Below are 25,523 nucleotides of genomic sequence, written 5' to 3'. Positions count from 1 at the left end.
TAATACTCTGGGATGAATACCATCAGGTCCCGGTGATTTACTACTCTGCAAAACGTGAAATGGCAATACTGATCCCTGCATCGAGAAAACATCTGTGGCAACGGCAGCACATTCCCTTCATGTACAAAACGTGAACATTCCTCAGTGTGTCCATTACATCGTCTTCCAGGCCAGAGACCTGGCCCTGAGCAGAGAGCTAGTCTTTTCTGTGCCAGAGTCAGAGCATCTAGTCCTCCTGTGCCTCAGGCACAGGATAGAGATTTTCAGGTGCCACCACTACCACCCCACAATATCTTCATGAGGCATGAAGATTGATAAGGAGCAGTCTGAGTGTGAAGTAGTGCCCCCAGGATCACATCAACACTCATGTGCAAGCACTATACATAGGCAAGATGACATTCAGAGAGTTCCTTTTGTTGTTGTAATAAGAATGAAACATTGCTGAAATCAGAATGTCCAGAATATCCAATGACAACTAATTATGGGGCACCCTCCACTGCTGAAATGAGGGGCTGCACATATCTGGACCCCCTTCCAACCACACCAGCATGCTGCGCCATGCCCACATACTGATGGGAATATTGGCAGCAGCTCACTAAAGTACAGTAAACCAAAGGTACACCTCACTGCACTTCCCCACCTCCCAGCAACAGTGTACATACTCCACAGAAAAGCCACCATGCCATTCTCTGTCCTCATGGCCACCTCAGCTCACACAGTATCTGTGCCTGTGTAGTGCATGACTACTCCCTCAGCCCCCCCCCCCCACCTCACCCCAATCTGGCTGTAGCCATCTGTCACAGGCTACGTGAGGAGCACTGCACAACATGTCATTAAATAATGATGTATGCCATCACCTGAACCCTGCCTCCACCAACTTGTGTTTTGTAGATGATTTGGCAAGCACAGGGTTCTTGAAGTACTCAGGTGCCATTAGCAGAAGACATAGCAGGAAGATACAGGCTGCATCCAGCACACGAGGAAGCACCTCAGGGCCTGATGTAAGTGCCACTGACATTGCAGCTCTGTCCTGGATCAAGGGTAAACCCCATTCTGATTGTATATAGCATTGTGAGGTTCCAAGTTAGGTATGGTGCCCTTGAAACATACCTCAAGGCCCTAGCAGGAGGCCCTTCAGACCTCTACATGATAGTGTCACATAAACTTCTTTGTAATGAAATCACCACCTATGCATATCCTCACTCCCCTGCCGCTCACCTCAAGATTCATGGGATGATGTGCAGTCACTGGCATCTGTGAGTGTCCTAAGCCATCTGTCTATGATCCCATCATAGACAGATGCCCCAAACCTAGGTTTTCCCACCTTGCATTATATAAAATGCCTTTCTCAAGGGGGTTCCAGCAAAGATGGTCAGAAGGATGAGAGGATCAAACAGGGAGAGGGTCCTCTGCCATCTCCCAGCCAGCTGTACACCACATAGGCATGAGGATGCACACACCAACGTCCCTGAGAAGAGCTGTAACAATGGACTCAGCCATGCAACAGCGCAGGGGCATACTATCTCTCAGCCAATGCCTGGTCACTGATGACCCTCCAGAAGACCAGGACCCATCTTGCATGCCTGTAGGGAGACAACCAGTTATCATATCTTTGGCTCCTGGGTTCCCTACTATGTCATCTCATTGGTGTCAAAGATCAGAGATATCCCCCTGGTAACAATCAGCAGCCCCCAGCTGTCCCTGTCTCTACCTACTGAGAGCCAGCTGCACCACTATGCAAGCCATGTAGGATGTGTTTCTCTCAACTGCAAACCTTTTAAACACACAGGTCATCCTCCAGCTGCCGCACAGCCTGCTGTGGACCAGCCTGTCCTGAAAGGGCCTGGAAGGAGGCTGTAATGGACCCTGGTCCCTGGGTGGTGCCTCTTACCCCCATCATAGGGCCACACACAGCAGGTGAATGTTCAGGAAGAGGACCCCTGAAGGGACATGCCCCCACTGGAGGGGGAAGAAGGAGTGGACAAAGAGTCCCCCCAGGCAGAAAGGCAGCAGGTGACTGCAGCTGAGCCCCCTCCTGTGGAAAAGGCTGCCATGACTGTCAACAAAGCTCCCCCCTGACAGCCACCCTAGCCCAGCTCCTACTGCAAGTCACAGGCCTGCGCACAGATATGCAGCAGGAGCTGGGAGCCCTATGCAACATTCAGGGGCAAATCCTCACAGAGTTGAGGATACTCTATGAAAAGCGGTGGCAGCAGCTATAGTGAAGGCTATGAACCAAAAAATTTGTACATAGTTTGCGGTTTTATTTTTGTGAAAAATATGTTTACAGTTATTAGCATACAAAGGTCTTTGCCTCCACTCTCTAAAATATGTGTTGATGCCCTGATATGCAATGCTGACAACTGCTGTGGTTGAAACACTACTAGGAAAGCCCTGAGAAAGGGAGACTGTAGAAGGAGGAGGGAGGATAGGGACTAGAAGTGTCCAAAGGACCCTCAGTTTCCACAATCACAGCAGCTCCTCCCTAATGTCATGTGCTCAACCAGAGGGCTGCCCAACTGACAGCCAAATGCACTAAACTTTACGAGCCAATAACGAGCCATTAACGAGCAAGTAGTAAACCCTGGCATGCACTAAATACTTTTTTCCGACGACGGTAGCAGCTAACGCAAACGAAATGCAGATGAGCAAATTGTGTAGAAACCCTATTGAAATGAGATGCACTAAGCTTTTCCGCTTGCCCTAACGCTGGGAAATCTAACAAGAGGTCTGTACCTCTCGTTGGGGCTGCGCGGGCTTGGAAAACTTATAAAATGTAAAAAAAAAAAAAAAAATTGGGAGGGGGCAAAAACAACCAACTGCTCGTCAGGAGCGTCCTTTATGGATGTCTTTCCCCCCCCCCCCTCGAGGTCGCCGCTCCCCACTGCATTGAAATCAGAACTTTACGCAGCCCCGTCCCCTCTCCCTTCCTTGAAATGACAGTTTCCCCACCATCCTCCGCCCCCCCGGGGCCCCGCCCCCGCCGCTCCCCCCCTCCACCCGCCCCCCTCTTTCTGCCACCAGGCCCTCACAGCGCCTCTCACCTCCATGTGAAGGCGCTGCACCGGCAACAACAGCTGATCGCCTCTACGGACTTCCCTTCTTTCCTCCCTGGCCCGCCCTCGTCTGGTTTTATGAAGGATTAGGGAATGGAAGTGAGCTGCAACGAGCAGCTCATTTGCATTCCCTTTCCTTCATGTATAGTCATTCCCTACCAATACGCTATGGAATTCGGTACGGAACGGCTCTAACGACAACTTTAGTGCATCCCCTCCTGAGAGGGATCTAATGTGCTCATAATCACAAGAAGTCCCAATGGGACTCAAACCTGCCACCCCCAGGATTCCAGGCCACACCCCAAACCATTATGCCATGTCTCCAGAAACTAGAAAAAGGTGACAGTGAATGTGTTATGGCCTGCCACAGCCAGCAATAGCAGTTGAACCTAGGTTACCCACTCCAGCACCTGACAGATATAGCATATATAGAAGCTGCTACCAGGTTCCACACTGGGAGGGGGGGTGGGGTGGGGAGAAGGGCAGGAGAAGCACACATGACTGCAGTCTCCCATTCCACTCCCTTCTCCCAGCTCATGACTGGAGGGCATCTGTGAGTGGGGCCTTTCCTGAGCTGAGACATTAGGCCACATATTCCCCTGCCAGGTCCTGGGGGCACCCCGGCCCCTCAGGTAGTTAAGAGATACCCAAGGAATCTGTCTGAGAGAGATGTAAGGGAGGGGGAGGGAGGGCGGTGGTGCACAGGTGACTATTGACCTGGGAACATTTTACTTTATTAAAGACAACCGCTTTATATGATCTGCCTCCCGGCTTTAATTCTTTCATTTTGGGAGTGGAGGATGGGAGTCATTGGTCAGGTTCACTGGAGGTAGCATATGTCACCTGTGGAGGGAACAAGAATCACAGACATGGGTGTGTATTGGCTGGTATGGGAGACCTTGTGGAGTGTGGGTCATGCGTGTGGGTTCTGGGGGCATCTTGAGGGAGGGAGGGAGGGTGGCAACATGGTGGGGGGAGCGGGTTAGGAGTCCCAGTACTGCTTACCTAGGAGCCAGCCATCAGTGATCTCCTCTCAGTCAAACCTGCAGTAGATTTCTGAATGTTGCAGGACATAGGCATCATGGGTAGACCACGAGTACCGAGCACATACATCCACAGTCTCCCCCTGGGCATCACACATGACCTGCATATTCATGGAGTGGTATGATTTTTTTTATTCCTACAGGTCTCCTTGTGTACCCGGGGGGGGGGGGGGGGGGGGGGGGGGGGGGGGGGGGGGGGGAGGGGGTCTGAATGTGATGTGTGTGCAGTCAGTGAGGCCTATAACTGACGGAAAGTGGTCTGGGGCATAGAACTGAGCCATGTTTCTCTGGAGGGCCTGGATGGTAGTGGGCAAGGTAATGCAGTGTTAGGTGTGGTTAAGGAAGGCATTGAGAATCAGGGCAAGACAGTTGGAGATGGTGGGCTGAGTGAGGCATGTATTTACTGCAAGCACTGACTGAAAAGTGCTGGTAGCAAGAAAAGCGAGGGAGGCAGTGACCTTAAGGTAGACTGGCACTGGATTATTTCTACTTGTCCTGGCCTGGAAGAGGGGTTGTAGCTGCTGACAGAGGTGCTGTATGGCAGCCCTATCAAAGAAGTACTTAGTAAGGCATTTCTGGTCACTGAGGTCCATGAAGGGGGTTGGGCCTAAATACTCTGTGCTTCCCCTCCAGACTCTCATCCATATCCAGCAACGCGTCAGCCACAATAGCATTCAGTGCATCCATGATTGATGTGCATGTGTCCTACCACCACAGGTGCAACCCAGTAAGCCCCAGTAACATCACTGTGCACACCTCCACCTATTGCACCCAATGAGACCCAGCACCAGCACTCAGTCCTCATACAAACAAGAGGCACACAAAGCACAGTGACAAACTAGGAGTGGACAAACAGAGCAACAGTGAGAGACAGAAGACAAGCAGGTAGGGAGTTTGAATGGTAAGTGTAGGGGTTTGGACACAGTGAGGGTTTGGCGGTGAAAGGGGACGAGATACATAAAAAGGGATGGGTGTGGCTGGGGGGGGGGGCTAGCAGGTGTGAGCAAGGACTTGAGGAGGTGAGACACAGAGGAGGCAAGGCAGGAAATGTGAGAGTCAAAGGTTCAGGGCCACATGCACAAAGCTGATCGCGCTATTAACTATTGCTTTAGACTGGTTAAAGCCAATCTAAAGCAAATGTTTACATAGCTAGTAATGCAAAAAAAGAGGTTTTCCATGGCTCTAACGTGTGCTGAAAGCAGCAACCGAGAACCCTATGCAAATGTATTACAATGAGCTCATTAGTATTCTAATGAGCTCATTCGTAGTCTAATGTGTATTCCAGGGGATGCACAGCTCCAGAGCAGCCCTAATTTAACAAGCAAATTTTACGGCTGCTCTGGAGCTGTCAGAGAGGAGAGAAGCACAAGCAGGAAGCTATAAAGGCTGCCTGCTTATGCTTCCTACTTCTCACCTACTGGCCCCCTCCCCTTGAATTTTTCTTTTTTAATTTCCATGGTGGGCCAATGGACCACAACACCCACCTGCATCTTGTTTTCTTTATTTCCCTGGTGGTCCCCCAATCTTTTTTTTTTTACTTTCCCTATTAGTCCAGTGGACCACAACCCCCCCCCCCCCCCCCCCCCCCCCACCGGGACTCCAAAACGTTTTATAAAAATGTTCCCTGGTGGACCAAACCCCTTCCCCTGCGAAGGCATACACCCCTCCTTCCCGCACCTGACCTACACTCCCGCCCCTCCCTATACCTTTACAACAAGGTGGAGGCAGGAGGGCAGGGGCAATGGCTCCTCTCGCCTGCCTTGGGCCTGCCTGGAACAAAATGGCGACACCCAGGCCCTGCCCAGTGCATTCTGGGATACACCAGGCAGGGCTAAATACCATATAAGGGAAAAAAACTCCTTATATGGTGTTTAGCCCTGCCCAGTGCATCCCAGAATAACACTCCAACACCGCAAGATCTTCTTTTCAACACCAAGGGCTAGGTACATTGTCTTTTAGAGTATTTATACACCTGTGAATGAAACAGGAGTGTAATATGTCAGAATGGCACTCTACCCAGTGGCGTATTTATGCCTCTATCAGAAGAGGTGAACACAAGGAATTCTGTCTAGGGATTAATGAAAACAGTGTAGATACATACCTGTAGCAGGTATTCTCAGAGGACAGCAGGCTGATTGTTCTCACAATTGGGTGTCGGTCATCGTCCGCAATGGCCCAGGAGACTGGAAAAACTTTTGACAGCAAAAACAAAGAACTTTCCAGAATGCTACGCCGCACGGGCCGAACACAGCACGCACACGCGAACGGCTTCCCGTCCACGACGCGAGCGTGCCCTCTCAGTTCAATAAAAAGCAAAAACAGAGAATAGAACAACTCCATAGGGGAGGAGGGAGGGTTTGTGAGAACGATCAACCTGCTGTCCTCGGAGAATACCTGCTACAGGTATGTATCTACACTTTCTCCAAGGACAAGCAGGCTGCTTGTTCTCACAATTGGGGTATCCCTAGCACCCAGGCTCATGCCAAGGAGATAACATAGATTGACCTGAAATCAAAATCAACTAACTGAGAGTGCAGCCTGGAAAAGAACAAAAATGGGCCTGGGGGGGTGGAGTTCGATTCTAAACCCCGAACAGATTCTGCAGCACTGACTGCCCGAACCGACTGTTGCGTCAGGTATCCTGCTGAAGGCAGTAGTGGGATGTGAATGTGTGGACTGATGACCACGTTGCAGCCTTGCAAATCTCTTCAATCGAAGCTGACTTTAAGTGAGCCACTGACGCAGCCATGGCTCTGACATTGTGAGCCGTGACATGGCCCTCTAGAGTCAACACAGCTTGGGCATAAGTGAAAGAAATGCAGATTGGTCAGGGAAAAAATGCTGGCAAGACAATTGACTGGTTCAGATGGAACTCCAACACCACCTTCGGCAAGAACTTAGGGCGAGTGCGGAGGACTACTCTGTTATGATGAAACTTGATATAAGGTGCATGCACTACCAGGGCTTGGAGCTCACTGACTCTACGAGCTGAAGTAACAGCCACCAAGAAAATGACCTTCCAGGTCAAGTACTTCAGATGGCAGGAATTCAGTGGCTCAAAAGGAGCTTTCATCAGTTGGGTGAGAACGACGTTGAGATCCCATGACACTGGTGGAGGTTTGACAGGGGGCTTTGACAAAAGCAAACCTCTCATAAAGCGAACTACTAAAAGCTGTCCAGAGATAGGCTTACCCTCTACACGTTGATGATAAGCACTAATTGCACTAAGATGAACTCTTTCGGAGTTGGTCTTGAGAACAGACTCTGATAAGTGTAGAAGGAATTCAAGCAGGGTCCGTGTAGGACAAGAAAAAGGATCTAGGGCTTTGTGTCACACCAGACAGCAAACCTCCTCCCCTTGTGGAATCTTTCCTGGAAGCAAGACTCGGGACACCCTCTGAAAGACCCAAAGAGGCAATCTCTAAGCTCTCAACATCCAGGCCGTGAGAGCCAGAGACTGGAGGTTGGGATGTAGAAGTGACCCCTCCAATCTCCACAGTTCTTCGGAGGACAACTCCAGAAGAAGAGGGAACCAGATCTGACGGGGCCAAAAGGGCACAATCAGAATCATGGTTCCATGGTCTTGCTTGAGTTTCAGCAAAGTCTTCCTTACTAGAGGTATAGGAGGATGCGCATACAGTAGGCCTGCCCCCCAATGAAGGAGAAAGGCATCTGACGCTAGTCTGTCATAGGCCTGAAGCTGGGAACAGAACTGAGGGACTTTGTGATCTGAGTGGCAAAAAGATCCACCGAGGGGGTGCCCCATGCTCGGAAAATTTTGCGGACTACGCCCATGTTCAGTGACCACTCTTGAGGTTGCATTATCCTGCTCATTGTGTCGGCCAGACTGTTGTTTACACCTCCCAGATAAGTGGCCTGGAGAAACATGCTGTGATGATGCGCCCAAAGCCACATCCGAATGGCTTCCTGACACAGAGAGCGAGATCCAGTGCCCCTCTGCTTGTTGGTGTAATACATAGCAACCTGATTGTCTGTCTGAATTAGAATAATTTGGTTCGACATCCGATCTCTGAAAGCCTTGAGAGCGTTCCAGATCACTCGTAATTCCAGAAGGTTGATCTGAAGACACTTTTCCTGAAAGGACCAAGCTCCTTGAGTGTGAAGTCCATCTACATGAGCTCCCCACCTCAGGAGGAAGGCATCCGTCATCAGCACTTTTTGTGGCTGAGGAATTTGGAATGGACGTCCCAAGGTCAGACTGGCTCGAATAGTCCACCAGAGTAGGGAATTGCAAAAGTTGGTGGAAAGATGGATGACATCCTCTAGATCCCCTGTGGCCTGGCTCCACTGGGAAGGTAGGGTCCATTGAGCTGATCTCATATGCAGGCGTGCCATGGGGGTTACATGAAATGTGGAAGCCATGTGTCCTAAGAGTCTCAACATCTGCCAAGCTGTGATCTGTTGAGACGCTTGAGCCAGGGACACTAGGGCCAGGAGATTGTCTGCCCCTGTCTGGGGAAGATAAGCTCGAGACGTCCGTGTGTCCAACAGAGCTCCGATGAATTCCAATTTCTGAACCGAGACAAGATGGCACTTGGGATAATTGATTACGAACCCCAGTAGCTCCAGCACTCAAATAGTCATCCGCATGGACTGTAGAGCGCCCACCTCCGAGGTGCTCTTCACCAGCCAATCATCGAGATAAGGGAACACATGCACTCCTAGTCTATGAACACCCTGGGCGCAGACGTCAGACCAAAGGGCAGTACACAGTACTGAAAGTGCTGTGTTCCCAGCAGAAATCGAAGATACCTCCTGTGAGCTGGAAGTATCGAGATGTGTGTGTAAGCATCCTTTAAGTTCAGATAGCATAGCCAATCATTTTCCTGAATCATGGGAAGAAGGGTGCCTAGGGAAACCATCCTGAACTTTTCTCGGACAAGGAATTTGTTCAGGGCCCTTAGGTCTAGGATGGGACACATCCCCCCTTTTTTCTTTTGCACAAGGAAGTACCTAGAATAGAATCCCAGCCCTTCTTCCCCTGGTGGAATGGGTTCGACCGCATTGGCCTTTAGAAGGGTGGAGAGTTCCTCTGCAAGTACCTGCTTGTGCTGCAAGCTGAAGGACTGAGCTCCCGGTGGACAATTTGGAGGCATGGATTCCAGACTGAGAATGTATCCTAACCGAACTATTTGAAGAACCCACCGGTCGGAGGTTATAAGAGGCCACCTTTGGTGAAAAAATATTAACCTCCCTCCGACTGGCAAGTCGTCCGGCACGGACACTTTTTCTGAGGCTATGCTGCACTGGAGCCAGTCAAAAGCCCGTCCCTTGCTTTTGCTGGGGAGCTGCAGAGGCCTTAGTCGCACACCGTTGACGGGAACGGGCATGCTGGGACTGAGCATGGACAGGCTTCCGAGAAGCAGGAGTGTACCTACGCCTATCGTAGGAATAGGGAGCACTCCTCTTCCCGCCAAAAAACCTCCTAGATAAGGAAGTGGTAGCAGAAGACGCCCAGCGGGAGAGAGAATCCATAGCATCATGGTGCTTTTTGATCTGATTGACCATGTCCTCTATTTTTTCTCCAAAAAGATTATCCCCCGGCAAGGAACATCCGCCATTCGCTGCTGGGTCTTATGATCCAGGTCAGAGACACGCAGCCATGAGAATCTGCGCATCACTATACCTTAAGCAGCTACTCGGGATGCCACAACAGAAGTGTCCTAAGTACCCCTGGCCAGGAATTTTCGACACGCCTTCTGCTGCCTGACCACCCAGTGAAAAGGTTTGGCGAGCTCCTGAGGAAGGGCTTCGACCAAACTGGACAGTTGCCTCACTGAGTTCCACAAGTGGATGCTTGTGTAGAGCTGGTATGTTTGGATCTTGGCTACGAGCATAGCGGCCTGATACGTTTTCCTTCCAAAAGAATCCAAGGTCCTAGACTCTCTGCCTGGGTGCGCCGAGGCACAGTCACTAGTACTCTTGGCTCTTCTGAGAGCAGAGTCCACCACCCTGGAATCGTGAGGCAGTTGAGACTTAACCATTACAGGCTCTGCATGGACTCTGTATTGGGACTCAGATTTCTTGGGGACCACTGGATTAGAAAGAAGGAACGACCAGTTTCGCATAAGAACTTCCCTGAGTATGTTATGCAAGGGAGCCGTTGCAACCTCTGTGGGTGAAGAAGGATAATCCAAGACCTCGAGCATCTCGGCCCTGGGCTCATCCACAACCTCCTTAGGGAATGGAATGTCCTTAGACATTTCCCAAACAAGAGGAAAAAGAAAGACACTCAGGTGGAGACAATTTTCTTTCAATTGGTGGAGTAGGATCAGAGGGGACACCATACGACTCTTCCTCCGAAAAATACCTGGGATCTATCTTCCTCTTCTTCCCACAAGCACTCATCATTGGTGTAGGACAAAAGCTCTCTGAGCAGCCCGAACCCAAGCCTGTCTCGACGTCGAGGATCGATGTTCCTCGGGGGGGGGGGGGGGGATGTCGAGAAGTCGACTCCTGCCTGGACTGTGGCGAAGCTTCCCCCACCGATGTGAGGGAGAATCGACCTGGGTGGCGGCCGACGCCGATGCTGCAAGCAGCACCGAGGACGGAGACCTCACCACAGACAAAGGCCCAGATGCCGCTTCAAGTCGATGCAGAAGGCGCAAGCACCCCTGGCATCGATGCAGACTGGCACAGCAACCCTTCCAGAAGCTCTGGAAGAAGGGCCCTGATGCGCCCGTCGAGAGCCTCCATCGGGAAAGGCTGTGGGGCCGGTGTAGGAGCTGGTGGCAGAACCTGAGGGGGCTTGAGAGCCGGTACCGAACTGCCAGAAGACCGGCGCATCGGCACCTCCTGTATAGAGGGTGAGCGGTCCTCTCAGGGCAGACTCTTCTCGGGTGCTGAATCCCTCGGCTCCCCGAAGCTCCCAGTACCATGCATGGAAGGAGATCGATGACGGTGCTTCTTAGCCTTCGCTCGACGCCCGTCATCGAGACTCCTCAGTACCGAAGAGGAGGACGTGGAATCCTCACGCCTCAGGGCCGGGTCTGAAGGTCGTCAGTCCCGGGGGGCCTGCATAGCAGTAGGCCTCGATCCAGGTGGAGATCCACTTGATGCCTCACTGCTCCCAGCGCAATGTGGTCGTTCGGCAGCCATTACCTGTGCTCTCGAAGTCGATGCTTCCCTCGATGTTGATGCCGATTCCGCCGACCTCGTACCAATGTCGATGCCGACATTGAAGGACCAGACCACTCAGCAAAAAGGCGCTCGTGTTGAGCCTCCCGAGACACTTGGGTCCATTTTTTCATTAAAGAGCACAACTTACAAGCAGTTGGCAAATGTTCAGGCCCAAGGCACTGGAGACATCACGCTTGGGGGTCGGTACCCGAGATGGTCCGGTTGCAGCGAGTACAACGCTTGAAGCTGCTGGGAGTCCTCGATGACATGGACGGAAAAACAGCGGCTGCGAAATTAAAGGACTCGATTGTGCCAATAAAAAGGCACAAAAAGGGAAAAAAAGACCCGGCTGAGCAGCCTAAAAGGCGGCCGTGACGAAAAAAAGAAGAAAACTTACAGAAGTGAAGAAGACAAGGGAAAAAATAATTCTTTTTTTTTATATCTATTTTTGTAAAACAACACAGGAAATGTGAAAGAAAGAAAAAAGCGGGCGATAAACGCGAAAAATAAGTCTCCTGAGCCGAAAAATTTTGAGCGCTCGAATAAAACGTGGCACTCAAGATCGCGGATAAAAATACTGAGAGGGCACGCTCGCGTCGCGGGCGGGAAGCCATTCGCGCGTGCGCACTGTGTTCGGCCCGCAAGGCGGAGTGTTCTGGAGAGTTCTTTGTTTTTGCTGTCAAAAATTTTGCTGGTTTCCTGGGCCGTCGCAGACCATAACCCAATCATGAGAACAAGCAGCCTGCTTGTCCTCGGAGAAAGGTTGATTTACCACCTGAAGATGTACTAATATTAATATGGGTTGGTAAACTAATTAGCAAGGCATTATACTATGGAAATATATGAGAAGCTGGTAAAATGAAGCTGCATTGTTCATAGATTGTCTTCAAAGTATGCAACTTCTCTTTGGTCAGGAAAAAAGTAATAACTGCATTCTAATTTAATAATCTGACATAAGAGAGACCATTCTGAAAACAGGAACTATTAATTCTCTATTATTTAGCTGAGAAGAAATGAGCCAGAGTGAGATCAGTACTCAGATAGATTGAAAGTGTGTTAGCATTAGATCAAAGTATTGTAATTAATATGGATCATTGTGAAAGCATATTGTGAAACAGGTGCACGATATTCAAATGCTTCTGTCATTTTACATTTAAATGTCTGTTCTGGGTCACATCCGATTTGTAGACCTTTCTGCATTTCCCTCTCTCCAGTACAGTTTGACATGATGCGTGCCTGTAACTTGATCGCTACTGTGGCCCTAACTGCTGGACAGCTCATTTTTCTGATGGGACTGGTGGAATTGCCTTTAATCTCCCAGGATTCTCAGTGGTGGGAAGAAGCTATTGCTGCAGTATTCCAATTGGCCAGTAAGTACAGGTACCTCTTCCTCCATACTATAATAAATACAGGGGGTTGTTATATGGGGAAAAACATGGCAGGTCTGCAAAAAATTACCATATCAACATTTAGTTCCACTCAGAAGCCTATTTTCTGGGGAAACAAAAACCACATGCAAGCCTATATGTATATGCATAGAAACACCTAGGTCAAGATCTTCTTGATCCTTTTAACATATCCAGAAAATCTATATGAACAGCAAATTAAATACAAAAGTTACTGTGTGGGAGGGGAACACTTGGACATACACACACAAAAATGTGGTGATCTCACAAGCCTGCTTTTCTTCTTTCAATAAATAGGCTACAAATAATCAGTCATGGTAAAGAAGGGCCATAGCATCAAGACAAAGGGTTCTTAGCTCTAGTCTTTCAAGGCTGCAAACAGATCTGATTTTCAGAAGCACCAAAATAAATTAATCTAGATCGTGGACCAAGTGCATATCAATATATAGCAACACAGAAAATAATGGCAGATAAAGACCATATGGCCTAGCCAATTTACTCATCTATACCAACTCTACAATCCATTCCTCTCCCTTAGAGATCCTCTGTGCTTGTCTCATGCTTTTTTGAATTCAGATAATATCCGAAACTCAACCATGTCCTTTGGGAGGCCATTCCACATGTCTACCACTCTTTCCATGCAGAAACGTTTTCTTAGATTACGCTGAGTCTATACCCTTTTACTTTCATCCTATGCCCCCTCATTCCAGAGCTTACTTTCAACTGAAAAAGGGCCACTTGCACCATGGAGGTATTTAAATGTCTATCATATCTGCCCTCTTCTGCTTTTCTTTCATAGTATACAAACCTTTAAGTTTGTCCCCCATGTGCTTTATAATAAAGACCTCCATCCTGTTTATACCTTTTTAATGACATGCTTTCCAGAACTGTATAAAATACTCCAAATGAAGTCTCACTAGAGACTTGTACTGAGGCACTATCCAGGGGGTGTAGCTACGAGTTTTGCCTTAGGCCCACCAGAGGCAGAGTCTCAACACGTCCGTGTCTTCCAATCCTCACCTTGTCCCACCCCCGCTGCAGCGCTTGCATTTAATGCTGTTGGCGCTGCCAGTGGCAGCACCTCACAGACGTGGCGTCCTGCTCCTGCACCTCACAGTCTCCCAACCCCGTGGCAGCACTTGCACTTTGCTATCGGCGCTGCCTGACAGCAACTACAGACGTGGCGCTGATGTCCTGCTCTGGGGTCTTCCCTCTGCTGTATTGATGCAACTTCCTGTACACAGGACAGGACACGGCAGAGGTAAGGCCCCGGAGCAGGACATCAACGCTGCGTCTGTGAGTTGCTGTCAGGCAGCGCCAATAGTAAAGTGCAAGTGCTGCCATGGGGGTGGGAGACTGTGAGGGGAGAGATACCAGACAAGGGAGCGAATAGGAACGCAGAAGGGATATGCTGGGCATGGGATGCATAGGTGCATAGAGGAATGATGATGGATGAGGGGATATGAACACAGGGGAGATACTGGACAAGGAAATATAGGAAAAAAGGAGATGGGAGATGGATGATGAACATGGAGAAAGAAGAAATGTCAAATAGACAGGAGACCCTGGCAAGTGAGTTAAGAGAAGACAGAGGGAAGCAGAAACCAGAGACTGGGACCGATACAATTTTAAAAATAAAATGACCAGATAACAAAAAGGTACAAAAAATTATTTTATTTTCAATGTTGTGAATATAATATGTTGGATTTGGAATGTACATCTTGCCAGAGTTGATGTTAAACATGGCTGGGGTCCAGGACAGAAATCTAGGAAAGGGAAACGTGACTTGATATACCGCCTTTCTGAAGTTTTTGCAACTACATTCAAAGCGGTTTACATATATTCAGGTACTTATTTTGTACCAGCAGGGCCGTGCCGATGCGGTAAGCGAGGTAAGCGCCGCAGGGGGGCGCCCACCTCTGGAGGGCGCCGCCCGCGGTGCTTACCCTCGCCCCCGAGGCCTTTAAATCTTTTCATCGCCGCGGGTGTCACCAGAAAGGGGGGTGCCGCCGCTCCCGCTGCTCTTCATCCTGGCACCCCCCCCCAGCCCTTTAAATTTATTTGCCGACGCGATAGCGAGCGCAGCACCTCGTGTGGAAGTAAATGAAGCGGATCCGATCATCTCATTGGGCCTTCCCTCACTGTCCCGCCCTCCTCTGACGCAACTTCCTATTTCTTCTAGGGCGGGACAGTGAAGGAAGGCCCAATGAGATGATCGGATTCGCTTCTTTTACTTCCACATGAGGTGCTGTGCTCGCTATCGCGTCGGCAATTTCTTTTTAAAGACCGGGTGGCAGGGAGAAGACGAGGCAGGGTGAGGGTGGGGGACAGATGGGGTGAAGGTGGGGGGGACTCGGATAGCAGAAGGGACTGGGTGGGAGACAGATGGGGTGAGGGGGACTCGGATGGGCAGAAGGGACTGGGTGGGAGACAGATGGGGTGAGGGTGGGGGGCACTTGGATAGCAGAAGGGACTGGGTGGGAGACAGATTGGGTGAGGGGGACTCGGATGGGCAGAAGGGACTGGGTGGGAGACAGATGGGGTGAGGGTGGGGGGGCACTTGGATAGCAGAAGGGACTGGGTGGGAGACAGATGGGGTGAGGGGGACTCGGATGGGCAGAAGGGACTGGGTGGGAGACAGATGGGAGAAGGGGCATGGAGCTGGAACTGGGGTCTGAAAAGTGAGCAGGAGGGAGAATGGGGTCATGCCTGGGGCAGGGGTGGATGGGAGAATCAATGGATCTGGAACTAGGGGCAGCCGCAGGTGGGAACTGGGAGCCGAAAAGAGGGGGCAGTGAGAGAGGGGGGATAGATCCTGGATGGAATGGGGAGTGAGAGGGAGGGCAGACCCTGAATGGATGGGAGAGGGCAAGTGGTGAATCGAAGGAGCAGAGAGAAAGGGCAGACAGTGGATAGAAGGGAGTGAAAGAGCAGACAGTGGATGGAAGGGGGCAGAGATAGAGGGCAAATGCTAGAGGGAAAGGAGAGAGAGAGGGCAGATGGTGGATGGAAGGGGGAGAGAGAGATGGCAGACTGGGGCAGATGGTGGATGGAAGGAGCAGAAATAGAGGGCAGATGTGGATGGAAGGAACATTAGAGAGGGCAGACACTGGATGGCAGAGAGAGAGAGCGAAGACAGATGCTGGATGGAAGGAAGACGGTGAAAAGAAGATGAGGAAAGCAGAAACCAAAGACAACAAACTGTAAATATATATTTTTATTATTTTGCTTTAGGATATAGTATTTTAGCTGTGCTAATAAATGTTTATAAATAGAACATTTAAATAAGGTAATCTTTTTATTGGACTAATTTTAATACATTTTGACTTAACTTTCAGAGAACAAAACCCCCTTCCTCAGATCAGGATAGGATACTGTAACAGCACTATACTGTATTGACCTGAGGAAGGAGATTTTGGCCTCTGGAAGCTAAATGCATTAGTCCAATAAAATGGTATTATTTTATTTTCTGTATTTGTTTTATTTCGCTGCTGCGACCAGAAGTAAAAGATTTAAAGGCCCCAGGGTGCGGAGGGAAGGGCAGAGAGGCATGGATGGGAGGGCAGGGCCCAGGGAGAGGACAAATTGCTGGAAGGGGAGGGGAGAGAGGATTGCTGGCTATGGATGGAGGAGGGAAGGGCAGAGAGGGACAAGGATGGACATGGGGGCCCAGGGAGAGGACAAATTGCTGGAAATGGAGGGGAGGGGATAGAGGAGGCAAGGATTGCTGGCTATGGATGGAGGAGGGAAGGGCAGAGAGGGACAAGGATGGACATGGGGGCCCAGGGAGAGGACAAATTGCTGGAAATGGAGGGGAGGGGAGAGAGGAGGATTGCTGGCTATGGATGGAGGAGGGAAGGACAGAGAGGGACAAGAATGGACATGGATGGGAGGGCAGGACCCAGGGAGAGAGGAGAAATTGCTGGAAATGGATATAGAGCAAGAAATGAAGAAGAAAGGAGAAAAGTAAAGAAATAAATGGAAAGGAAGCCCTGGAAATGGAGTTAAGAGGACAGATAGCAGCAGAATCAGATACTGGACCAGCATGATTGAAAAAGAAAGTCACCAGACAACAAAGGTAGAAAAAAATTATTTTATTTTCATTTTAGCGTTTGGAATATGTCCACTTTGAGAATTTACATCTGCTATCTTATTTTGCAATGTATAGCAATTTGTTTCTAAGAATATTGCTGACAATTCCTTTCAGTGTGGCAAGTGGTGAGCGATCATTTTCATGGGGGGGGGGGGCGTGATCATTTTCACGGGGGGGGGGGGGGCGCCAACTGATAGTCTGCAGGGGGGCGCCAGAGACCCTAGGCACGGCCCTGTGTACCAGGGGCAATGGAGGATTAAGTGACTTGCCCAGAGTCACAAGGAGCTGCAGTGGGAATCGAAACTCAGTTCCCCAGGATCAAAGTCCACTGCACTAACCACTAGGCTACTCCTCCACAAAGTCCATTCCAGCAGGCGGGCTTTCTCTGGCCAGGGAACCAAGCACAACTGCCCTAGTTGCAACCCCTAACACCATACCTGGCATGTGCCATCTTTATATTTTGCATAGGAGGAAATACCTTTCTTTCTTGTTTCTCTGGTGTTGTACTACATGCAATGTCTGGTTTCTTGGGGTTTCTGTTTAATTTATATTTCGAGTTTATGGTCACTTATTCTGTATTTGGCATTTGTGTTCTCTGTGTGACTGAGGTATTCTGTTAGCATGAAGTTTCTATGTAGCATTCTGTAGTAATTTGACTTGAAGGGCTTTCCTGATAAATGTATTTGTATTTTAGGGCCCCACTATAATATTTAAGGCACTTCCTTTTCATAGGTAGGATCCTTGTTTTTGGAAGTTAGTGTTGGCATGGTAGATTTGCTCTAGGTTCTGAGTGACTTTTGTTTTATTGATTTTTTAAAATTAATTTATAATATGTTTATTATTGAGATTACACTAGAAACCAACATTCCTTTGTGTGATGAGTTTTATGGAGAAATGTCCTTGCTGTGCTCTGTATCCATTGTTGGTGGAGGGCCAGGAAGTTCTTTGGATGCAGAATGTGTTTGGCTTCAGTACCATATGTGTGTTGGAGGACCATGGCTCAATGGGGCTGAAGAGTGCAGTCTATTATACTTCCCTTAGCTCTCAATTGGCCTGCAGCCATTGAAGCCTGTACTGCAACCCTCATTGAAGTTATGGAGAGTGAGGTAGAGGTGGAGCATGGAGTGGGGTGGGGACAGAGCAACATCAGGTTGCTGTTTTTCTCTCTTTCAAAAAAGTTGGCAACTCTAGTGCCCACCCATCAAACCTGTTGGCCCACCCAAAAATTGCCTTCTGGCTACGCCACTGGCACTATCATCATTTTGCTGCTGGCTATTGCTTTCCCTATGCACCCAAGCATCTTTTGGGCTTCTGCCTTCACTTTTCTATTGATTTGGTCCCCCAGGTCCTGTTCTTCTTTCTTGCACAAATGTACTTCACTCTTAACACAGTTCTGCTTCTTTGGGGTTTTGCAGCCCAAATGCACAATCCTGCATTTTTCTACTAAATTCTAGACTGTTCTTCAAGTCCCAATAGATCCCGTCTCATGTTATCTACATCTTCCAGTGTGTCCATAGGTGCCAACATATCAAAATGATTGGTGATGCCAAACACAATACAAATTACCACTCCATGGAAACAATGATTTATTTATTTATATGTCACTTGTTATACCACACATTAGCCTTAGCATAGGCAGCACAGCGGTTTACAATAAAATAATAAAAAAAAAAAAACATAAAAAGAGAGTTCAAGGAAAAAGAAGACCTAGACAGAATGGGGACGAGCAAAGTTCTAGGTAGCGATGGAGGGGAAAGATCCTAGGAAAAGGTGGGTCTTAAGTAGTTTCTTAAACAAGGCAATGTTTGGTTAGTTTCTGATGGAGAGGGACAAGTCATTCCAGATTTTAGGTTCAATGTATCTAAAGGCAGAGTTCCTTGAGACCTAAGTGAAGGACAGAGGGCGGAGGGAGAGTCAGTAGATTCTGTTCTGCAGAGTGAAGACAGTGGAGAGAGGTGAAGGGGAAAATAAAGGAACAGAGATAGGAGAGAGCTGATGGTTGACGAGATTTGTTAACAAGGATGAGGATCCTGTTCAATATTGGGAGAGCTCAACAACCACTAGCACCCACAGAGCTGGATCCTATGAGCGTATCTACTCTGCTGCTAATTTTGGTATCATTTGCAAAGAGGTAAACTTTATCTGAAAGCCTTTCTGTATCATCATCAACATACATGTAAAAAAAAAAAAAAAAGAATGCAACAAGAACAGACTCCTGTGCACAACACTAAAACCTCCTTATTCTTAAACAATGAAGATACTTACCTGTAGCAGGTGTTCTCCCAGACCACAGAACATGAATCCTCACACATGGGTGATGTCACCAATGGAGCCAAATGGGTAAACCATTATCTTTTCTTGAAGTATTTGGGCCATCTCACTCCACATGCATGCCTGTTCCTGCCTGCTGTTGTCACATCGGGACGTCCTCACTCCACTACTACTACACCCTTGTTGAATGGAGTGGCAAAGAGATCTATCATGTGTCACCCTCTGCAGTGCATCCGGGTAGTCCGCCAACTTGCCAATCCAAGGACATGACTCCTCCCCGGCTTTATGCAGGAATTTTTTAAATAACTTGAAACCATAATATTTAATGAACGCAAAACTATTTCCAAGATAAGCCTTTCCTCAGGCATCATAGCACTTAACAACTCAGTTCATATAGGGCCCATTGTAGAGCCTCCACTCTATAAAGGGTGTCAGACAAAGCCTTTCGTACCACCTGCACGTGAGTCCTTAGGCGTTTGTCTCCCACAGAGTTTAATACAGTCCTTTAAAGAAACCCCCTGTGCTTGGATAAAGTTCATTCAGCAGCTCAGTACAACTTCATGAGCCTTAATAAAGTTCATTCACTTAGCACAGTCTTTTAAGGAAAACTCCTTCACTTGAATAAAGTTCAGTTATTTGGTACAATCTTTTAAGGAAAACTCCTTCACTTGAATAAAGTTCCTTTATTTAGTACAGTGTTTTAACTCAAGCATTTTATGTCCTCACATCAAATGTCCTGAGGTTAAGGGAACCCCCATCCTTTCACATACCAGCACTTGAACACCTGATATCCACTCACATGGGTCTGGCTTGAGTACAAAGTCCAGCATCTATTATATTTCCAAACAAATTCCAATACTTGCAGCAAGCCCCAGGCGGGTTCCAGCATCCAAACTTCTACCCTCTTCCACCTTTAACTTAAACTATCCAGCAAAGATGTTATGAAGCCCTTATGCTTCTCTCCTTTTACCTTTGCCAGGGCAAAAATGTCCATGAGTTCCTCCCCAGCCTCTGCCTCCACCCTTTGAATATCTCCCTCTCCCTCCACTGGTAACCGCTACATGCACTCTGCTCCTAATTCTAAATTGTTAATTCCAGGCAACAGCCAATCCTTAGCATTAGCCGGCCTGACAAGGTCCTGGCCCTTCCTCTGGGAACTCTGGGACCTGAAGTCTGGCTTGCCCTCCTTGAATGGGTCAGGTGACTCCCTGATAGGATCCTGGGACTTGTAATGCAGTCTAGCCCCACCCCAGGCATCAGGTGACCTACTCCAGGGAAGCTGGAAGTTGTAGTCCTTCCACTGTTCCTGTAGACGTTTGCCTTTCCGGCGTCTTGATTCGGTGTCCCTCACTCTAGGTCTGCTGGGTCCTTCACATAATGGAGTGCCCACTACTAAAAGATCCTGTGGACAACTTTGTTGTTCAACGTGCACAAGTTGGGCTGCAGGTCTCAATTCAGTTTGTATGCCATAGCATTGTCCTTATCTGCCAGATATATGGCTCTGAAGCACATCCCATAAGAAATGGTCACATTTCCACATTCTGATGGTCTCCCAGCATAGAAGCTATCACCCCATTCTTCCCTGTTGTTCTTGTAATACATAGCCACCTGGTTGTCTATTTGAACAAAGATGACTTAGTTGGACAACCAATCTCTGAAAGCCTCAAGACCATTCAAAACATCTCTAAGCTCTGGGAAGTTTATATGATGAAGCTGAGAAGGCCATACATCCTAGGTGTGAAACCCATCCAGATGAGCTCCACAAACCAGTTTGGATGCATCTGTCATTAGAGTTTCTCATATCTGAGTAATTTGAAGGGGGATACTTTTTGCTAAACAAGATTGGTTAGTCCTCTAGCATGGACAGTCTCATACAGGATTGGTGACAGATGTGACATCTTAGAGATTCCTTGTAAACTGAGACTACTGGGTGATGAGGTCCACTGATCTTGCCTCAAATGAAGTCATGCCATGGGAGTAACATGGACTGTTGATGCCATGTGGCCTAGCATCCTCAACATTTGACCAACTGGTACTTGCTGACTCTTCTGAATTTCTCCACATAGAAATCCTATACTGTGGAAGAAATGCAATTGCTTGAGTCATCTCTTGCAAGGCTCCTATGAATTCCAGTTTTTGAGTAGGGTTTAGATGTGATTTGGTATAAGTTATGATGAATCCTAGCAACTCAAACACCCAAATGATTGAGTGAATAGATCTTTCTGCCCCTTACTGAGCTGTGTGCTTAATTAGACAATTGTTCCAAAAAGAGAAACACGTACACCCTAGTCAAGTGTATATATGCTGTGATGATGGTTAAATATTTAGTGAACACTCAAAGTACTGATGTGAGGCCAAATGACAGTCTACAGTACTGGTAGTGGTGTTTCCCTGTGACAAATCATAGATATTTTCTGTGGCCTGGATGTATCTGAATATGAGTATAGTCATCCTATATGTCTAGACAACATTGCTGGTCCCCTTTTGGTGGTATCGTCCCGTCTTTTTAATGATCAGAAACTACTTGGAATAAAATCCCTGCCCTCAACCACATCGGCCTGTAAGAGGGAAGAAAGTTCCTTTTAAGTATTTCCTAATGCCGAGAAATTAATCTTGGTGCTCTCAGTGGGTAATTAATTTTTGAGGTTGCTCTGTCATACGAAGGCGGTATCCCATTCACACTAGTTTGAGAACCCAACTGGTTATGAGGGGCCATTTGGTTGTGAACAAAATTCAGCCTCTTCCTATAGGTAGGCTGTCCAGAATAGATACAGGAACTAAGGCTATGTTCTCATGGAGGCAACCATAACCCTGACCCTGATTTTGTCTGAGATGAGAACAAGAACCCTGCTGAGACTGGGAGAGTTGAAGATACCTATCCCTATAAGTGTAATAAGACCTCCATTGCCCTCCGCTCTGACACTTCCTCAAGGAGAAGGCCAGGACAGAACTGGATCTGGAGAAGGTTTTAAAGGTGCCAGTGTGCTGTTTGATGAGAGCAGCCGCCTCTTGAATCTTATCGTCAAAAAGATTATCTCCACAGCACAGCACACCTTGGCTGAAGACGGAGGCCCTTAGCCAGGTGAGTCTGCAGGCGCCAATTCACCTGGCAGATGCTCTCGATGCCATCTCAGAAATATCACTGTTGCTCTTCCCAAACTCCACACCCGTCAGCAATGGATGTGCCATTATGTGATGGTGCATACATTTCCACTAGTAGCTATTTTATAAGAGGTCATTTACATGCATATGTGGCCATATCCATGCATAAATGACTAAAATATCCCAAACTAGCTGCATACTTGACCACTTAAAAGTACACACCCCCTTACAGAATTACCCTTGATGTTTTACTTACTTTAGGACTTTCACATGCCTTGGTGCTTTGTTCATCTGTCCCTACTGATCCTAGTTTAAAGTCCTCTCCACATGAATACCCATGGGGTCATTTTGAAAACAAGACCTGCTGATCACCTTGAAGACTGAAGTTGAGAAACCTCCGTGTTTGAAAGTTTAAGTTATAGTCTTTGTCTCTGACATGCCTAATCTAGCAAGCTTTCCATTCTATGTTTTCAAATCCAACTATATAGTCACATTTTCTTTGAAGCCACTTGCAATATAATTTTCCACCCTCTCAATTTCTCCAGAGTGGATAATAATAAAAAACAATTACAATTACTACAGCATTAATAAGCACAATCAACAACTGTACTCTCACTTCAAATGACTCATCTTATCAATCTTTTCATTACAATCCCTAACTCTAACCTCCCTTCAACCCACCCAGTCTATCAACCATCACTTCCCTTCTTCCAACTGTTTGTCTAATTGTAACCGTCCCCATTGTTCCATGTAAGCCACACTGAACCTACCAACAGGTGGGAAAATGCGGGATACAAATGTAATTAATAAATAAATAATTCTGTGTTATGTAGCCTATACTGTTTATTGTAAGCCACATTGAACTGAAACTTGTTTGGGATAATGTGGGACATAAATGTCACAAATAAATAAATAAATTGTCCTACATAAATTTTTAACAGATGGGTTCTTACTACCTCAAAGAAATAAACTGGGTTATGTATCACAATTTCTTTAACAACTACTACTTAAAGAAATTATCACTGCAAGCAATCATAACAAATCCTGCTCAAAAAGTCATGTTTCTAATGTTTTCTGAAATAGAAAGCACTGAAACTCCATACACAAGGAAACAGTGCATGGCATCTAAATGCAGTATACCTCATAACTGGTAATGTGCCAACTTGGTAGTGAGAGGATTCTTATTGTAATTATCACATCTAATTGGTTGCTGCAAGATCTACACACACATTCACTAGCCCTGTAGTTTATACTTCAACTCATTAAGAAGTTAATTTTATAACACAGCATCTATAAAAGTTTGAAAAACATGCCTATTTTATAAAGACAACATTTGTGTATATATGATTTTATGGAATAGGCTCCCAGAACATTCCCCCCCCCCCCCCCCCCTCCACCACCAGTAACACACAAATGCTCTTGCATAAAGTTATACCTGTCCTGAGGCAGCTATGTGTACTTTGCAACTCTGCTTCAGCTTTGCCCAAACACCTCCCCCCCAGAAATGCTTACGGGTGGCATGTGCGTATTTATTATTGTAATTCCATAATGTACTTATTGAATCCATTTAATAGTCACATATCCTCCAAAGAACCCACTGCAACATACAGTAAGTACAAACAGTAAAGTGTAAAATAATATATGCACTACAAATAGAAAATGGTTTTATAAATTAATCTTTTTAGGGCCCATGGGTAAAAAGTATATGTATGATTTTTTTGTGCAGCCTTTCCTCAATTCTGAAAGCAAAAGTATGCTCGTACCATCACTTTAAAAAATTGCCCTTGGAAAATTATACTTGTATACTTAGAACTGCACTTTCGGAACACAATTTTTCTGGGTTAAATTATGGGCCTATGCTCAAGTTTTCAAAAGATGCACATAATAGCAAACTCAGATATCTGGAAGAAACAGCAAGTATACTTGTGTTTATACAGGCTATATGTGTGTAAATTTTATTTGCATACCAGGCAGGTAATTTTATAATAGATCATTATTGCCCATAAAGCAATTAAAATGCTTTTGAAGATAAAGCTCAAAATCAACATCGATACCTCAGGATGTTATTCACGTAGTTTGTTTCTCAACATTCTATTCCCATTCCTGTCCTCTCGCATATATCTTCGTAACCTCCAAGTTCTGCATACCTTGGTTTGCATACAGAGAGGAAACGCATTGAAGCTCTATTTACATGTGTTGATTTCACTGACAAACAGCTCAGTAGACAGCCAAGTGCCATTCTTCTCTATAGGCTGCTAATTATAGACTATTTTTTTTCCTGTGCTGCAGTCGGTTTTAAACACAGGCAGAGAGAGACTGAAAGGCGCCAGGATATCCCGAAACAGGAGAAGGAAATGCCTGTTATTACCTGTTATGCAAACTGAGCCTTGAAATCCTGGGTTGAAAAGGGAAGGGAGCAGGAGACAAGGGGGAGGGAACAAAACAGCCTTACGTAGAAATAATTAACATTACAGAAAATAAAGAGTGGACAATTGCTGTCAAGAATGGTAATATTCAAAAGATGTTGGAAAGGGGTCTGGCAACCTTCCAAGGGCAGAGCAATGAATGACATCTAAGCTGTTGACTTCGAGAGGGATGTATTCAGTTCTTAGAGGAAATCAAGTCAGTGTGATAATAAAATGAAACTAAGAGTGAATATCTGTTCTCCAAAGAAATACTAAGTATGTCCTGGCTTATATAAGGGCAGGCATCCCAGCAGGGGGACGGTATAGCAGAATGGCATACACCCCCTCTCTACACTAAATTGCCATGTCTTGAATGCAGAAACTTGCTGAGATAGTGAGGATCCTGAAAGGATCCTTATATGTGAAATCCTTTAAAAGTTTATCCCCTTTCCTACAAGCATACAGCATATGCTCTCACATACACAGATATCATACAACTCCAATTTAAAACAGAAAAACAAAAATACCGGAAGAATTTAAATTAAGCATCTAATCTGCAATTTATTTGGATATGTTTAAAAAGATTTTTGTTCCACATTAGGAGTTACGGACCAAGAAAGGGATCTGGGTGTCGTCGTTGTCGATACACTGAAACCTTCTGCTCAGTGTGCTGCTGCGGCTCGGAAAGCGAATAGAATGCTGGGTATTATTAGGAAAGGTATGGAAAACAGGTGTGAGGATGTTATAATGCCGTTGTATCGCTCCATGGTGCGACTGCACCTTGAGTATTGTGTTCAATTCTGGTCGCTGCATCTCAAGAAAAATATAGTGGAATTGGAAAAGGTGCAGCAAAGGGCGACTAAAATGATAGCGGGGATGGGAAGACTTCCCTATGAAGAAAGACTAAGGAGGCTAGGGCTTTTCAGCTTGGAGAAGAGACGGCTGAGGCAGTGGCATTCCAACCCTAGCTGACACCCGGGGCGGATCGCCGATGCGCCCCCCCCCTG

General features: G+C 47.1%; 2 protein-coding genes across 2 annotated transcripts in view; one reads left to right on the top strand and one right to left on the bottom strand.

Moving 5' to 3' along the window:
* The window catches only part of IFT140 (intraflagellar transport 140), a 681,938-nt gene that overhangs the window by 222,581 nt on the left and 433,834 nt on the right, over positions 1 to 25,523 (bottom strand). The gene's annotated exons all lie outside the window — the stretch shown is intronic.
* TMEM204 (transmembrane protein 204) overlaps positions 1 to 25,523 on the top strand; it is a 129,534-nt gene that overhangs the window by 47,589 nt on the left and 56,422 nt on the right. The window contains exon 2 of the mRNA XM_030212532.1: positions 12,454 to 12,609. Coding sequence (XP_030068392.1) covers positions 12,454 to 12,609 — 156 coding nt within the window. The remainder of the gene's footprint in view (positions 1 to 12,453; positions 12,610 to 25,523) is intronic.

This window comes from Microcaecilia unicolor, chromosome 8 (genome assembly GCF_901765095.1).
Source record: "Microcaecilia unicolor chromosome 8, aMicUni1.1, whole genome shotgun sequence".
Taxonomy (NCBI): Eukaryota; Metazoa; Chordata; class Amphibia; order Gymnophiona; family Siphonopidae; genus Microcaecilia; species Microcaecilia unicolor.
Note: the sequence above shows the minus strand (reverse complement) of the source record. Positions and strands in the feature narration are given on the sequence as shown.